Source organism: Anas acuta, chromosome W (assembly GCF_963932015.1).
Source record: "Anas acuta chromosome W, bAnaAcu1.1, whole genome shotgun sequence".
In the NCBI taxonomy this organism is placed as follows: domain Eukaryota; kingdom Metazoa; phylum Chordata; class Aves; order Anseriformes; family Anatidae; genus Anas; species Anas acuta.
Genome location: NC_089016.1, coordinates 5380717 through 5398610, shown reverse-complemented (window position 1 = coordinate 5398610; position 17894 = coordinate 5380717). Strand labels below are relative to the sequence as shown.

At 50.6% G+C, this 17894-nt stretch overlaps 2 protein-coding genes and 1 long non-coding RNA gene across 5 annotated transcripts in view; 2 read left to right on the top strand and 1 right to left on the bottom strand.

Annotated features, from left to right (window-relative positions):
- The window catches only part of LOC137846775 (uncharacterized), a 174139-nt gene that overhangs the window by 96198 nt on the left and 60047 nt on the right, over positions 1-17894 (top strand). The window lies entirely within an intron of this gene.
- The window catches only part of LOC137846765 (coiled-coil domain-containing protein 81-like), a 227518-nt gene that overhangs the window by 156583 nt on the left and 53041 nt on the right, over positions 1-17894 (bottom strand). The gene's annotated exons all lie outside the window — the stretch shown is intronic.
- Positions 7445-8380, top strand: LOC137847383 (olfactory receptor 14C36-like). The gene has a single exon (XM_068665663.1). The coding sequence runs from the start codon at positions 7445-7447 to the stop codon at positions 8378-8380; it is 936 nt and encodes a 311-aa protein (XP_068521764.1).

Here is a 17894-nt window from a genome sequence, read left to right as displayed (position 1 = left end):
GAACTCAAGACTACAGCCTGGACAAGTCTGTAGGTTCTGCGAGGGATTCCTGTGGGAATGCACCATGCATCCTGGCACACTTGCCAGTGGATTGCTGGAGTTAACTACACTTGAAATGGCCATTGAGACCCTAAGAAACTCATGTTGAGTTACGTGTGACAACCTGAGGCTGAAAGACTCAATAGCAGGTGACTGTGAGTGGCTGTGGCAGAGCCCAGCAGCTTGTCCTAGTCTGGGAATATGTCCTCTTCCAACTAGGGAAATTAGAAGGCATTAATATGAACAGACTCATCAGGTCACTCAGCATAGTAAGGAAAAGTAATAGTTACTGTGCTGTAGGTGCAGCAGGCAATAGGCCTCGGATTGGGCCTCAGAAGACTCAAGCAGATCAAATCTGGTTCATCCGTGAGCTAAGACTAACACTGTGACCAGAGAGAAGGACACGGAGTGGTGCCCTACCATGAAGGAAGATGCAGAGAGCAGCTGTAAGAGGCGTCTTGCTTGTGCCATGACCGACGCAGGTTCAGCTGAAGTGAAAGTCCCAGCCCAGGACCAATGGAGTGAAGGTCCCTGGGCACAACTGCAGAAAGACTTTGCAAGACCTCTGCCAGTGACAGCTCAAAACACCAAATGCATCTTGGTGGTAGTAGGTCCTTTTGGCACATGGGCAGATGTCCTCCCTGGCAAAACCACCACGGAGGCCACCACTGCAAAGCTGCTGCATAACACTGACTTTTGTCCCTGGGGTCCAGACAGGGGAGAGGGAAGGGGAGAGGCAGGCCGTGGGGAGGGGGCTGGAGTGAGGTCACTGCCACTGCAGCAGCCTGACTGGCCCTCAGAAGGGCTGGCCGGCAGGCACTGTGACATCATCCCGCGCATCAGAGAGCCCCCTGGGCAGCAATGACGTCACTGCAGAGGGGAGGGCGAGGGGCTGGCAGAGCCCCATCGAGGGGCTGGCTGGGGGTCCCCACTGCTACAGCCACCTGGCGGCGTGGGGCAGGCAGGAGGGCAGGAAGGGTTCGTGGCTGCCTTGCTCAGGACGAGCCCTGGGTGAGCTGGGTGAGAAATCTGAGCCTTAGCTCCAGCAGAAGCTCTTGTCTTTGCTCTTGACTTTTCTTGGTAACACCACTTCCAGGTGAGCTCTGCCCTTGCTAAAACCATACCTCCATCTCCACCATAAATTTCTGTTTTGGAGCCTGTCCTTGCTGTCACCCCCTGGCAGTTCACAGAATCACAGAATCACAGAATTTCTAGGTTGGAAGAGACCTCAAGATCATCGAGTCCAACCTCTGACCTAACACTAACAGTCCCCACTAAAGCATATCCCTAAGCTCTACATCTAAATGTCTTTTGAAGACTTCCAGGGATGGTGACTCCACCACCTCCCTGGGCAGCCCGTTCCAGTGCCTAACAACCCTTTCAGTAAAGAAATTCTTCCTAACATCTAACCTAAAACTCCCCTGGCGTAACTTTAGCCCATTCCCCCTCGTCCTGTCACCAGGCACATGGGAGAACAGGCCAACCCCCACCTCGCTACAGCCTCCTTTAATGTACTTATACAGAGCAATAAGGTCACCCCTGAGCCTCCTCTTCTCCAGGCTGAACAAGCCCAGCTCCTTCAGCCGCTCCTCATAGGACTTGCTCTCCAGGCCCCTCACCAGCTTCGTCGCCCTTCTTTGGACCCGCTCAAGCACCTCGATGTCCTTCTTGTAGCGAGGGGCCCAAAACTGAACACAGTACTCGAGGTGCGGCCTCACCAGAGCCGAGTACAGGGGGACGATCACCTCCCTAGCCCTGCTGGTCACAGTGTTTCTGATACAAGCCAGGATGCCGTTGGCCTTCTTGGCCACCTGAGCACACTGCTGGCTCATATTCAGCTGACTGTCCACCATCACTCCCAGGTCCTTCTCTGCCTGGCAGCTCTCCAACCATTCCTCTCCCAGCCTGTAGTTCTGCTTGGGGTTATTGCAGCCCAGGTGCAGGACCCGGCACTTGGCCTTGTTGAACTTCATACAGTTGACCTCAGCCCATCGGTGCAGCCTATCCAGATCCTCCTGCAGAGCCTTCCTACCCTCGAGCAGATCGACACACGCACCTAGCTTGGTGTCATCTGCAAACTTACTGAGGGTGCACTCAATGCCGTCATCCAGATCATTGATGAAGATGTTAAAGAGGACCGGCCCCAGCACTGAGCCCTGGGGGACGCCACTAGTGACTGGCCTCCAACTGGACTTGGCTCCATTCACAACAACTCTTTGGGCCCGGCTATCCAGCCAGTTTCTAACCCAACGAAGCGTGCGCCAGTCCAAGCCAAGAGCAGCCAGTTTCTTGAGGAGAATGCTGTGGGAGACGGTGTCAAAAGCCTTGCTGAAGTCAAGGTAGACCACATCCACAGCCTTTCCCTCATCCACCCAGCGCGTCACTTTGTCTTAGAAGGAGATAAGGTTCGTCAAGCAGGACCTGCCTTCCATAAACCCATGCTGGCTGGGCCTGATCGCCTGCTTGCCCTTCAAGTGCCGCATGATGACTCCCAAGAGGATCTGCTCCATGAGCTTCCCTGGTACTGAGGTCAAACTGACAGGCCTGTAGTTCCCCGGGTCTGCCCTCCGGCCCTTCTTGTAGATGGGCGTCACATTTGCTAGTCGCCAGTCAGCTGGGACCTCCCCCGATAGCCAGGACTGCTGATAAATGATTGATAGGGGCTTGGCCAGCTCCTCTGCCGGTTCTCTCAGTACCCTTGGGTGGATCCCATCCGGCCCCATCGATTTGTGGACATCCAAGTGCCGTAGCAGGTCACCAACCAGTTCTTCGTGGATGGTGAGGGCCACATCCTGCTCCCTGTCCCCTTCCACCAGTTCTGGGTACTGGGTATACAGAGAACAACTGTTTTTGCCGCTAAAGACTGAGGCAAAGAAGGCATTGAGCACCTCTGCCTTTTCCTCATCTCTTGTAACTAAGTTTCCCCCTGCATCCAGTAAAGGATGGAGATTCTCCCTAGTCCTCCTTTTTGTGTTGATGTATTTATAAAAGCGTTTTTTGTTATCTTTAACAGCAGTAGCCAGATTGAGCTCCAGACGAGCTTTGGCCTTCCTAATTTTGTCCCTGCACAGCCTCGCTACATCCTTATAGTCCTCCCTAGTGGCCTGCCCACTTTTCCAAAGATTATAAACCCTCTTTTTTCTCCTAAGCTCAAGCCACAATTCTCTGTTGAGCCAGGCTGGTCTTCTTCCCCGCTGGCTCATCTTTGGGCGCATGGGAATAGACCACTCCTGCGCCATTAGGATTTGCCTCTTAAAGAGCGCCCAGCCTTTCTGGACCCCTCTGCCCTTCAGAACCGCCTCCCAAGGGACTCCACCAACTAGTGTCCTGAGCAGCCCAAAGTCAGCCCTCCGAAAGTCCAATACAGTGGTTTTACTGGTTCCCTTCCTGGCCTCGCCAAGAATAGTGAACTCCACCATTTCGTGGTCACTCTGCCCAAGACAGCTCCCGACAGTTACATCCTCCACCAGTCCTTCTCTGTTTGTGAAGAGAAGGTCTAGCAGGGCACCACCCCTGGTAGGTTCACTAATCAGCTGCGTCAGGAAGCTATCTTCTACGCTCTCCAGAAACCTCCTAGACTGCTTTCTCTGGGCTGTGTTGTGCTTCCAGGATATGTCAGGGAAGTTGAAGTCTCCCACGGGTACAAGTGCTGAAGATTTCGCAACTTCTGTCAGCTGCCTGTAGAACTCCTCATCCGTCTCCTCATCCTGGTTCGGCGGTCTATAGCAGACCCCGACCAGGACACTAGCCTTGTTGTCCCTGCCAATCCTAACCCAAAGGGACTCGACCTTGTCATTCCCAGCCTCGAGTTCTACAACATCGAAAGACTCTCTAATATAGAGAGCCACACCGCCACCCCTTCTGTGCTGCCTGTCCCTTCTGAAGAGCCTATAGCCAGGCATCGCAGCACTCCAGTCATGAGACTGGTCCCACCACGTTTCCGTGATGGCAACCAAGTCGTAGCCTGCCTGCTGCACGATGGCTTCCAGCTCCTCCTGTTTGTTACCCATGCTGCGTGCATTGGTGTAGATGCACTTCAGCTGGGCCTTTACCTTATCCCCCGGCCTTGCCATTGCTCCCCCTGGCACAGCCCCAAAAGTCCTTGCAACAGGAGACTTTGCAGAAAAAGACAGAAAAAAGACTTTGCCCAATTCTTTAGCCTGCCTTCAGAGATTTACCTCCTGCCATGCTGTCACCTGACTAACGCACATTTTGAACACACAAGGGTTCCCCCAATCTGCTTCCCAATCCATAGAAGAGATTGACGCATCCGGGCAGCTTCTTTCATGCTGAGGGCAAATCCCTGTTGATCATCCCCAGTTGTCTCTTCTGAAGAATCTGCACCCATTCAGCATGACCACACTGTCACCCTGACTGACTCTCATCTGACCTTCACCCAAAACTGCTCCCCCAAGCTGCTGCCCATCCCACAGAGGAGCTGCTCCTGCAAATGGAGGACAATACTCTGTTATTCATCACCCCATCCAATGTCCCTATCCAGCACAATGCCCCAAGCTGAGGGACATATCTCCCGACACCTCGTCAGATGTCGATGTCCCAGCCCTGTGACAGCAGATTGCGATCCAGCTGCTCCTGCCTGTGCCCTAGGCTATGGGCATTGGGGCACAAGTGGGCTGTGAGTTGTGCTTGTAAACAGGACAAAGGGACAGGACAAAGAAATTGATTCCTTCTGGAAAAGGAGAAATAAGCCTGCTGTCAAGAAGTGTGTGTGCCAGGGGAGGGAGGGAAGCCCAGGGAGTCCTTCAGGCTGTTTCCCAGCAGGTTCCCCTGCAGCCCCAGGGCCATGTGCAGGGAGCCTGGTGGGGGGCAGAGCAAGGGAGGCCTTGGGCTGGGCCTCTGCTGCTGAGCTGGGCCGGGCTCCTGGGCCCAAGGGGAGCTCCTGGCAAGCGGGCAGCGCTGCAGAGAGACAGCTCTGCCCAGGAGCAGCTCCTCTGCACAGCGCAGCAGGGCTGGGGGCACTGCCTGCAGAGACACAGTGCTTAAAAGCAGGCAGAAGTGGCAGCATGCCCAGAGCTCACTGGGGAGAAGAATTCCCAGCCCTGACCACAGTAAGTCTCTGGCTGGAGGGCAATGCAGCCACAGATCCTGGAAGCAGGAGAAGCCGGGGGTGCAGGCAGGGGTGTCCAGGGCTGTGGTGCAGAGCAGGGTCCCTGCTGTGCCCCAGGGGCTGTGTGCCGGGGCAGGGCCTCTGCCGCCTGCCAGACTCAGCACTCAGCCTGCCCAGGGAGCTGCCCAGGGCGCTGCGGGGAGAAGCTGCGGGTGGAAGGAGCCCCCCCAGCAGGGCAGGGTCCTGCTGCTGGTGGGAGGCTGCTGCCTGGGGCAGCCTGCTCACAGATCCACAGCACACCAAGGGAATTTCAAAGGGAACTCTCATCTTTCCTTATTCTCTGCTTTCAGTTTTCTCTTCTTTTAGCTCACTGGGAATAGAAATAGAAGCTGTTCTTTCCAAGAAGAGACTGAGACTTACTCGGCATGAGAAGGAAGTTTACAAGGACCCCCATCAAGTCCCTTTCCTGCCCCTCAACCCATAGAAAGCTCTAACACCCCTTGCACAGTGTCATCAGTGTCTGTGTGACCTGGGCTCTAGGACATGCCCCCAGCGAGCTGCCCCTGGGCAGAGCCCTGCTGCCAGGAGGTGTCTGCAGGGCAGAGCTGAGCACCCAGCGGGTGGGATGGGGGCTGTGAGCTGCAGGCAGGAGGTGTGGGGACAGAGACCCAGCTGCAGGCAGGGATAGCTGCAGGCAGCAGAGCTATGGGCAGGGAGTGAGAGGGAGCTGCTCCCAGAAAGTCAGTGACAGAGCGATTTGGGCACCTCCGTGCACCTCCCGCAATGCTGATGTCTTCCACAGTACAACCCTTGGTGTCTTCCCCTTCCCCAGCATAGACCACTAGAGATATTTGCATGGGAATTTGCATGGGAGAAGCTGCGGGTGGAAGGAGCTCCCCCAGCAGGGAAGGGTCCTGCTGCTGGTGGGAGGCTGCTGCCTGGGGCAGCCTGCTCACAGCTCCACAGTGCAAGCAGGATGTATTCAAGGGGATTTTAAAAGAGCAGGGATAAAGTTGAGAATTCCTCGTTCACTTTTACTCTCTCCTTACATTTTTCTCTTTGCCTCAGTGAGAATAGAAATAAAGTCTGCTATTTCAGGATAGAGGCTTTTACATCTAAGCCTTACAAAGGCCACAGGAAGTCCTTTTCCTGCCCCTCAGCCCATAGAATGCTCCACCACCTCACATGCCGTGTGCAGTGTCAGCAGGGTTTGTGTGAGCGGGGCTCTAGGACGTGCCCCCAGCGAGCTGCCCCTGGGCAGAGCTCTGCTGCCAGGAGGTGTCTGCAGGGCAGAGCTGAGCACCCAGCTCTGATGGGGTGGGGGCTGTGAGCTGCAGGCAGGAGGCGTGGGGACAGAGACCCAGCTGCAGGCAGGGACAGCTGCAGGCAGCAGAGCCATGGGCAGGGAATGGCAGGACCGTGCCAACAGAGTCTTATGGCACCTCCCTGTTTACAGTCAAGCTCACAGGATTCAGGACATGACTCTTAATCTCATCAGGAGGAAATGCAGTAGAGCAGACTCTTGTCAGTTCCTGTTGGGCCCTGGCCTTGCCTCCCCTGGCTATTATATAGCCCTGTTCTATTTCACTCTGTTCCTGCACCTGCTGCTGCTGTTCTTGTTTTAGGGGTCCCTGCAGATCTGGCTTTCAGATGCAGATGAAGCACTGACCCTATGGGTCCCACCCCCCAGACCTGTCTGTAGAAGGAAAATGCCCAGTCCCCCTTCTTACGTATGGCAATGGAGACTATGGGAAAGGAAAAAGCTGAACCTCCTTCCAGGGAATTCCTCTAGTCCAGAGGACTGGATTCCATTCATTGGGCTGCTAAATGTGGGCAACTGGACTGAGCCCGTGAGGAATCTGGCTGAGACCAGGACATATGGACAGACTGTCCTTACTGCACTAAGGGTAGTCATTTTGCTAGCTGGGACTCACAAGATCTTACCTGGAATACAAACGCCAGGGTTTTCTACTGTTCCTGAGTGTGACACAGGCAACTGGAACAAACTACACCATGCACTCTATTCTGCAGTCAAGGGTTTTGAGAGTGTTATTGCTGGGAAGTCCACATACATCAAAGAGAGATTTATTCAGACATCACTCCTGGTTTGTTTTCACATTGAGCTGCAGGACAGGCCTGATTTCTGCAGAGCCCACAGCAGAGTCCCCTGCTCCCAGTGGCACCACCAACCAAAGCTCAAGCAGGGGAAGGGAAGAAGGGTCTCAGAAAGGAGAAGGTCACTCCTTTAATGAGGAGTAGGTTTTTTCTCAGACATGCCTCTCCTAATTATCAGTGTAATTTCCTCCTTGGATTGTCCCCTTTGTCCAGGAGGATCAGATGTCCAACAGCAGCTCCAGCACCGAGTTCCTCCTCCTGCCATTTGCAGACACACGGGAGCTGCAGCTCCTGCACTTCGCGCTCTTCCTGGGCATCTACCTGGCTGCCCTCCTGGGCAATGGCCTCATCCTCACTGCCGTAGCCTGCGACCACCGCCTCCACACCCCCATGTACTTCTTCCTCCTCAACCTCGCTCTCCTCGACCTGGGCTGCATCTCCACCACTGTCCCCAAAGCCATGGCCAATTCTCTGTGGGATGCTAGGGCCATTTCCTACACAGGATGTGCTGCACAGGTCTTTTTCTTCTTCTTTTTGTTTTCAGTAGAATATTGTCTTCTCACCATCATGGCCTATGACCGCTACGTTGCCATCTGTAAGCCACTGCACTACGGGACCCTCCTGGGCAGCAGAGCTTGTGCCCAGATGTCAGCAGCTGCCTGGGGCAGTGGGGTTCTTTATGCTCTGCTGCACACTGCCAATACATTTTCCCTGCCATTCTGCAGAGGCCGTGTTATTGACCAATTTTTCTGTGAAGTTCCCCAGATCCTAAAGCTCTCTTGCTCTGATTCCCATCTCAGGGAAATTAGGCTTCTCACATTTAGTGTTTTTGTGTTTTTGGGGTGTTTTGTTTACATTGTGCTGTCCTACGTGCAGATCTTCAGGGCCGTGCTGAGGATGCCCTCTGAGCGGGGCCGGCACAAAGCTTTTTCCACGTGCCTCCCTCACCTGTTCGTGGTCTCCCTGTTTATCAGCACTGGCATTTTTTCCTACCTGAAGCCCACCTCCATCTCCTCCCCATCCCTGAACCTGGCAGTGGCAGTTCTATACTCGGTGCTGCCTCAAGTATTGAACCCCCTCATCTACAGCATGAGGAACCAGGAGCTCAAGGAAGCCATTAGGAAAGTGATGTCACAGATGTTTTCCAGGATGTGCTGAGGAATTTGATTGGACCTTTCAGCAGATATAGGCTTCTTTTCTTTATCTTGATCAGCACACTACAATCATCTGAAATGATGGAACACTTCTAATGTAATGCTTACTTTCTCTCTCTCTCTTTTTTTTTTTTTTTTTTTTTTTTTTTTCCCATGACATTAGAATATTATTTCTTTAAGGATGTGTATTGCAGGAGTAGAAAAAGTACTCATCTTCTCCCATACTTTCATTGCCAGGAGTCTGTCTCTTATGGACTTCACTTAATCTCCACAGTCCTTCAGGTATTTCCACCTGGCCTGAACTTTTGGGTAGACCTGTGCGGTGTCAAGAGTTGGACTTGATGAACCTTAAGGGTCCCTTCCAACTCAGGATATTCTATGATTCTATAACAGACCATATTGGATGCCACCTTTCCAGCAGACTATCTGGACACGCGCACTCTCCATTCTTCTCCAGATTCCCCTGCCCTTACTCTTTGATCATACAAATACATCTCACCTACCCAGTTGGTTTTCGGATCCTGAGGGAGCTTCAAGCTTGCCTGTATTCCAGTTTTCTATCTCATCATCCTTACAGCCAACTCCGTAATTGTGTTTCTATACATCATTTCCTACCTATCTCAAACATTCCCACATGGGAAGTCCCATATGGCTGCTGAGAGAAGTGCTGGACACGGGGAGGGGAGGAGCAAGGTTATCCATACAGTCTAGGACTTCAAGGGACTGCTTTTCTTACACATACAGAGCTCCTTAGGAGAAACTTTGGACCAATGTCAACTAGAGAATGATGCTATCACTTCTTCTCAAAACTCTAAACTAATGGAAACTACTCTTAAATAAAGAAACTGCTTTCTGTAAAGTTGTCACTGAAACTTCCTCTTTACCAGCAGCTTTGATACCTCAATAATGAACAGGACAAGTCTAGAAGACTGGATGAAAATGGCTGAATAATTGTAATGATCCCCATGGTGCATTTGGTGCTGAGTCCATGAACCTCAGGCAGTGAGAGAATGATGTAACTGCAAGAGAAGTTAAAGTCAGAAGGAGACTTCAAAGTGTCCTGGAGTTTAATGGTCTCCAGGGAGGGTCATTACTGAGAAACCTCCCCATGGACTTATTAGAGCACACAATTGGAGGCCATGATTACAGACAGACCAAGGCACTGTGCAGGAGACTGATACTGAGTAAAGATGAGGCCCTGTGAAGCTTGAGGTCCAAGCTTTAGTCACCCAACTTGCTTCCCCCCTTTGCTCTCATCCAAGCATTTCGTTACTTTCTCTGATTTCCCCCCACCCTTCCTGACTGTTCCTTGAAACACAATGGCATTGGCTGACCACAGACTCTTTCTGGGTGACCTCTGGCCCTAACCCATCAGCCTTCTTTTGCACTGTGAACTGATCAGACAGAAGAAACTTCACCAGGATCTTCCAGGTCTTCCGTGCCCTTCCAGCTTCTTAGGTAGCTGTGACCAATCAGTGTTCCTGTTGTTGTCCCGCCATGTGCTCAGGCAGAAGGAATTTTAAAGCCCACACCCAAGGCGTCTTCCTACATGGGGCCTATCAGGCTCTGTTCTAGTGAGATTCCAGGGGCTGAAGCTGATTAGTTCAGTTTAGCAAGGACCAGACAGTATTTTTATATATATATATATATATATATATATCTATAAAGTAAGCAAGCTTTATTACAAGCTATTTACACACATACCAACCCCAGGGCAATGACAATGGTACCGATGACTGTGAAGCTTTTCCCTATCATTGATGGCCTAGAGGAAGGAGTCAGTAGTCACACTGCTTAAACAGGCATCCCCACTGAGGCAACGTTGTCCTTGAAAGCGTGTCTCATCTCTCTCCTCTGGAAGAGTCCCAGTTTTATCCCCTCCTACCTGGCAGCTGTTCTGACGTATGGGGCCAACACATGTCACAAGGGCCACCAGGCCCCTCCTTGGTGTTGTATAAGCATGTCTACAAATGCTCATGTGCACCATTTGAGTTGGGGTTGAACTGGCTCTGTGAAGGTTGTTTCTTCATCCATCAGCATCTTCTGCTGCCCTCTGGCCAGCGTTTCTAGCTGTAAGTGTCCGGGGTACAAGCCAAGCCACAAAGTTTCACCAACCTTGCCACTGTCTCACCAGCATTGCCTCAGAGCTTGGTTAGATCCTTGTTTTCCCCTGCTTATGTGCTCAGCAACTTAAACCCCTCCCTACAAGGACGAGCTGTTCCACAATGCACCAAACAACACAATCACAGTCATAAGATCACTATGCCTTTACACAGGATTGTAAAGAGGCCACAAGGCTGCAATGTCATGAGCACAGCATGTCTCCTCATGAGCATCAGTAGCAGAGACAGTTACTATAGCCAAGGGGACAAAGACCTTAGTTTGGCTGGGGCCTTCCAGCCTTGCCAGTAATCTTGGTCCTCTCCACATGCCTGCTGCTGGCCTTCCAGCTTCTCAGGTAGACGTGACCAAGTTGAGTGCCTGTTCCTGTCCCATCACATACTCAGGCAGAAGGAAAACCCCCATGAAAACTCACACCCAAGGCCTCTTCCTGCATGGAGCCTATCAGGCTCTCAGACAGAGGGCATCTCACAATCAGTGTGCCAAGCAGGTGCCTTCTGCTGCCTTATCAGGGATACTGGCAGGTGTGAGCTGAAAAGCACAGATGTTAGCCAGGAGGCAAGGGCTGACACATCAGCTGCTTCAGGAAGAGGTCACCTCAGATTCTTTGTCCCCAGCCATGTTACTGCTGCTGGCCTGTCACCTCCAGAGACAGAGGTGACCAGACGCTTCCAGCGGATTTTAAGTTTCTGAGGCACAACAGACCTCCTTATAACATACCCACCCAACACTCTCCTTGTGGGCCAGCCCCTGATGAGATAAAAAAGTAAGCTTCTTACATGAAATTTATCAAGTAAATTTTCTGCCACTGCTAGAAACATTCTTCGTAGGATCTACTGTGTTCAGAGTGGCACATGATGTACATCTACCCTGCCTTTTTCTTTTTCTCTTTTTCTTTCTCTTTGCTTTATGTCTTCAGAGAGCTCTCCAATGGAAAGAATCTTTGAATTGCAAAACAACTCATATTAGAGGAGACCCCTGAATGACATCTTCTTGGACTGTCCTGCTCAAAGCAAACTAAATAGACAGGGTTTCTCAAGGGCTCCTCTGGGCTTGGCACAAATCAGAAAGGATCTGAAAGCATGCTCCATCCCGTAATTCCAAGATTTAATAACAACATTCAAACGTGTTGGCACAAGTGCTGATCACTGAGTCACTGAGGGATGCTGCTAGGAATTGCCTGACAGGGGAACTTTGCACAACGGATGGTACTTGGGCCTGATTGTCCAGCCAAATTCCCACACACAGCCTCATCCATTAGTTATTACGTCCACATAGCACCATTCTCACTACAAAAAGTCTCTGGGAGACAACATCAAGAGCCTTGCTAAAGTGCCGGTATACAGCATCCCTTTCCTTCCCCTCCCCTATGGGTCCAGCAATGCTGTTTTGCTCCTTCAAGTGCCTGGAGGTGGCTGTGGAAAAGCTTGCCCCATCACCTTCCCAGGGCTGGAGGTAAGGCTCACCAGCCTTACTTCTTTCCACCCTCTTTTCTCCTCTTCTGGAAGACAGGTTTGATGTCATTTCAAGTCTCCAGAAAGCTCTCTGGTCCCTCTGGCACATTTGCTGACACAGTCCACGAAGGCAGGGGAAGGTAATGCAGGAGACAGGCCAGAACACACAAGTCTTTGCCTTGCACACCCAAAGGCAGGGCATTGCAGTGGTTTTGGTGTCCCGCTGGCTCCTGCTGCCTCTCCCAGATGCTGGGAGGCACCTCAGCCCTGCAGTGCATTGCCCTGCTCTGCACTCATCTGAGATACTGTATGGCATGAGGAATGGACACAGGCTGAAGGCATTTGTGCTCACTCAGGTTTGCCTCAGTACATGAACAAAATGTACACACTGAAGCCTCATCTATACAGGGCACACATACGGACTTCTGACTTAGCCATTCAGTGTCCTTCTGGGGGGGAACAAACCACCTCTCTGAGCTGGGTTCAGAGCCTAAAAAGTCACCCAAGATGTAACCAGGACAATATCCACCTCTTATTCTCTACCATATATACAATGACAGGTTCAAGACTTTCCAATAAGTCTTCATTAATCAACACCCTGCAATTAAGACACAGATATCATTCCCTTAGTCTATGGGCCTACTTAATGAAATGTCCATAAAATGTTCAATGATTCCATTTAGTCCATGAATTGGGTTCTATCTGTTGTTGTGACCCCAAAGGACAGGAGAAGACATATGTTACATGGAGTGAGAGGGCACCAATGCCAGCTCAGGTTAGGTCACTGCTGCACTTGCACTGCTCCTTGTGAGGCTCCTCTGCTATTGGTTCGAGTGTTTCCTGCTGTGGAACATGGCTGTGTGGTGCTTATCTGCCTGCTGGGTTAAACCACAGCACAGACCAGGCCGCAAAATCTGACATTGCAATGAGCTCCTCCCCTCACCCCTGCTCCAGACTGGGCTCATCCACTGGCCACAGTCCTTTAGAGGTGTACCTGTTCCAACACAGCCTTATTCAGGAGTCTTATTCCCTTCAGAGCTTTACCTACTGTGTCATGGAATTACCAGCGGTCACGGATGCTTGCAGGTATACCTTCTGTGTTGTACACTTATCCATGTGCCACACTCTCTTCAGAGGTGTACCTGCTCTAGTGTGGCCTTTTCCATTGCAGAAGGATGATGAGGAGTTCTGGGCTGCAATGTAGAGATTCAGTGCAGAGATGATTCAGGCGAATATAGGTCTGGGACATATTGGCTGATAGAGGACCAACAGGGTCAGGCTTTGGAAGAAGCCTGATTAGTTGTGAGGAAACCACGGGTATTGGTAAATCCTCAGAAAAATAAAGGGTTCTATTTCAAGATAAAGCCAGAAAGGATGGAGAGAAATTAGCACAGCTTTGACAATCATGGGGTCAGAGTGAGCTGGGAAAGTGAATGTGTGGTAATATGATGCAGGGATGCAAGCACAGGTAGAGGAAAAGTTGGGACAGGCTGTGGAGGGGGATGGCAGAGGGCCATTGTGGGGCTGGGGCCCCCAGTGTAACTGATGTCCTTAGGGCTACAGCTGCAGCCTCTTCCACTGAGGCTTACCAGCGGACACTGGTCCCTTACTGCCCCAGGGCCTTGTTACCTCCTCAACCCCACAGAGCCTGGCAAGTGTCCTACCAGTGTCCTACACTCGGAATTGCATGCCCCCACATCACACTGCCCTTGCCAGAGCCCCGAGCAGCCCAGGAAGTGCACGATCCCCCTTCCCAGGGGATGCGCTCAGGCCTTGGCCATCCCCCTTGGTGAAACATATCAAGGGCTTTCAGAGTAACTTCTCCATTTGATTTTCCACCTGTAACCAGTGCTTCTGATTTCCTCCTCCCCCCATCTCCCATGGACAGGCACCTTCTCTGGTTATTTCCCTCGTGGTCTCTTCTGGGATGGCCCTCATCAGGGTTGGCCAACACCCTCAAACATTTGGGGGCTTGCTTCTGTCCTTTACTTCTTCAGAGACTTGCTTCAGGATCTGCAGTTCAGGAACTTGGCAGCAGAGGGCGAATCAACATGCAAAACTCCCTCACAAGCCAAGGCTTTGGGCATAATTCTCCCGAAGTCCTCAATTCCTATGGGGTTCATTAGGGACATGCCAGGAATCTCCTTAAAGGGACTGACTTCAATAATAATAATAATAATAATAATAATAATAATAATAATAATAATAATAATAATAATAATAATAATAATAATAATAATAATAATAATAACAACACTTATAGGAAAGAATCTAAGAATCCCTTCTTTCTGCTGTGTGTTTTTTTTTTTAGTTGTCTACCTACAGATAAAATGATACCAGCAACCTCAAACTGATATTAATTCTGAATGTCTTCTAAGGGACTTTGAACATGTTTTTTTGAAGACAGAAGGTCCTGTGTATCTCCTAGTCCCAAATGGGTGCTTCAGCTGTTCCAGGGCATTCTTGAGGCAGCAGCAACATCTTTGTGGGCAACTGAATCAAGTCCTGAAGGACATTGTAGGCCAAATTGAATGTATGTGGAAAATTCCTTAATTTAATGTATTAAATTTGTAAGAAGACTTCAGTTTCAGAACTTTTTATGATTGTCCACAAATTCTGACCTTTTTTTTTTTTAATAGGTCATGTACATGGACCAGCAAGATGATGTCATCCCCCTTTATGTAAAGAAAAAAAAAAGCAACTCTTTCCAAAAATATATTTCTTTCCAGCACTTGGAAGGGAGATTAAGTTCCCAGGACATGCACATATTGGCACATTTCACCTTTACATCTCAGGTCTAAGCAGAGCAGAGAGCAAGGTTAGAGAAGTTGGATACATCCTGCTTTTATCTCTTTGCTGTCAAGCAATGGTCACACCTGTGCTAGGAATTCCCTCACACATCCTTCCTGTTTATGAGCCAGCCAAATCTTTATGGCACAAGTGGCAGACTCCAACCAATACCCAAAAGGCCAGAGCACAGCCTTATCAGTGAATCATAGAATCATTTAGGTTTTAAGTTTATCCAGTCCTACCTTTAACCTAGCACTGCCCAGTCCACCATTAAAACATGTCATGAAGCCCTACATCTTCATGTTTTTTAAAGACCTCCAAGGATGATGACTCAACTACTTCCCTTGGCAGCCTGTTCCAATACTTCACAACTCTTTCAGAGAACAAATTGTTCCTAATATCCAATCTAAACCTCCTCTGGCAGAACTTAGGTCTTATCACTTTTGTCTTATCACTTGATGCTTGGGAAAACAGACCCACCCCAACTTCACTATAGCCCCATTTACAGTGATTGTAGAGTATGATAAGGTCTCCCCTGAACCTCCCTTTTAAGCCCAGAGCAGAGCCGAGGAAGGCAAATACGACCCCTGTCTTCAAGGAAGGCAAGAAGGAGGACATGGGAAACTAGAGGCCAGACAGCCCCTCCTCAGTTCCTGGGAAGGTGATGGAGCAGATAATCCTGGAAAACATTTCCAAGTACATGGAGGACAACAAAGTGATCAGGAGTGGTCAACATGGATTCACCAAGGGTTTCTTATGACTTACAAACTTGATAGCCTTCTCCAATGAAAAGACTGCCTTGGTAAGTGAGGGGAGAGAAGGGGATATTGTCTGCCTTGTCTTCAGAAAGGCTCTTGAGATGTCTCTCATAAGATCCTGATAGAGAAGCTGATGACGTCTGAGTAGAATGAGGAGGCCGTGAGGTGAACTGAAAAGTGCCTGGACAGCTGGGCTCACAGCCTTGGGGCACACAGTCTAGGTGGAGGTCAGTCACAAGCAGAGCAATGTGGAGTCGATATTGCATCCTTCCAGACCTCAACCATTTTGTAATTTTGTGATTCTGTGATATCCTTTCTGGCAAATCAGAATTGCTGGGCATCTCCCTGAAGTGCCAGGGCACTGATGTGTACAGTGTGTAGAAGAGAAGGAGTAACCAGAGTTCTGTGTGTGGTTACAGAGGTCTCATTTTGGATAGCAGAGATGGTGTGACAGCCCACAAGAGGAGTGCAGACAGGAGTGGACAGGATTGTAAGGCACGGAGGGGGAGCAGACATTTCTATAGGAGAGCAGCAGCAATGCAAGGAGCTCTGCCCTGGTGTTGTTGATGAGAGTTCATGGCTTTGAATGAGCAGGCACACCAACATGGGTGACCTTGTAGTTGCTGTCACCTAGAGACCTCCTGTAAGGAAGAAGCAGCAGCTATGGCCTTCCTCGGAAAACTGGAAAATGCCTCATGTTTGCAGGTGCCATTCCTCACAGGGGAAGTTGAAATAACCAGATTTCTGCTAGAATACCAGCACAGCAGGGAACAAGCCATGTAAAGGGTTTCTCTAGGTCATCAATGTTAAATTTATGAGCAGTGTTATTCTTAGGCCAGCCAAAGGCCTCCTGGAGTTGAATCTGGCAAGGGACATGAAGAACAACAAGAAAGACTTCTACAGGAAATGAATCAGTACATCAGCAGTGAAAGGAAGGCTAGGGAAAAGGCAGACCCACTGCTAAATGAAGGGAGGGCCCTGGTGGCAAAGGCCATAGGGAGAGCTGAGGCACTGCTCACTGCCCTCTTTGCTGCACTCTTTCCAACCTTGCCTTCTGGAATGGCAAGCCCATGAGATCCGTGAGAGGGGTCTTATCCATATTAGATAAAGACAAGGCAGCCCAAGTCTTTTCTCTGGCACCCAGTGAGACAGTGGGCACCAAATGAAACATTGGTAATACCATGTGAACACAGGAAAGCACTTCTGTACTGTGACTTTGGTTGATGAGTGGCACGGGTTGCTCAGAGAAACTGTGGAAGCTACATCCCTGGGGGCAGTCAGAACCCATTTGGACATGGAGTTGGACAACCTGCTCAGGCTGATCCTGCTTGGGGTTGGCCTAGGAAACCTCCAGAGCTCCCTTCCAACCTCAAACGTTCTGTAGTTATGTGATACCTGGCAGTATTTCTGAGAACTTTTCTGTGGTACCTTAAGTCAGTCTGAGTCCTCGTGTCCATGGAACAGAGCTTGCTTTTAGGATGACTTCACTCACTAGGTAACCCTGATGAGCAGAGGTTACAAAAGCAGGCAATGTCTCAACCCACAGCAGTGTCCCCAGCCACTGGGTCCACTGTGCAGCACCTTCTTCCTTGAGGATTATGAGTTGGAAGGAACCTTTTGAGGTCTTGGCCTGCCCTCAGATGGAGTAACTTGACGGTTAGATCACATTGGACTGTGCTTGGTTCAGCTCTCATGTTCAGAGGTGATTTTTTTCCTTAACATCATTTGAAATTTAAAATTTCCAGTCGTGAGCAGAGAAGCGCTCCATAAGCTCCTTTCCACACCCAGGAAGGTAATAATGCACCCAGCAGTGCTCCTGAGAGAGGTCGGGACACAGGACAGGAGGCACTGTGAGCTGCAGTTCCAGGCACTGATGCTGAGCCCTGGCTTTGGGGTCTCCCAGCAGGTGCTGCCAGTGCCTGCAGCCTCCAGAGTCCCCCAGCCCTGTGGGCGGCACTGGGTCTGGTCCTGACCTTTGGGAGCTGCTCTGGCTGCAGAGGGGCTGCCAGGAGCTCTGGGGCTGGTGCTGCCCACCCTCACATCCTGCCCCAGGTGTCTCTTGGTCCCTGGGATCATTGCTGTGACTGAGGGGAGAGGTCGGCCTGGCTGGGGCCTGGCAGTAGTTTTGGGGTGGTGGCCTTGTGAGAACTTGCTTCAGTGCTGTGGCTCCTGTCCAGAGGCCTGACTCTGGGCTGGCCCAGCACCACTGCCCCACACACAGCCACAGATCCCAACAGGAGGAAGGAGCCAGACATCTCCAAGGCCAGCTCCCACCTGGGATTTTGTACTTTCCCTTTGCTTGATGCCAGCAATACTGAGCTTTAAACAGAAAGCTCAGCCATCAAGAAGTGAAAAAGTCCCATTTAATTCATATACAGTTATTACTTTGCTACAA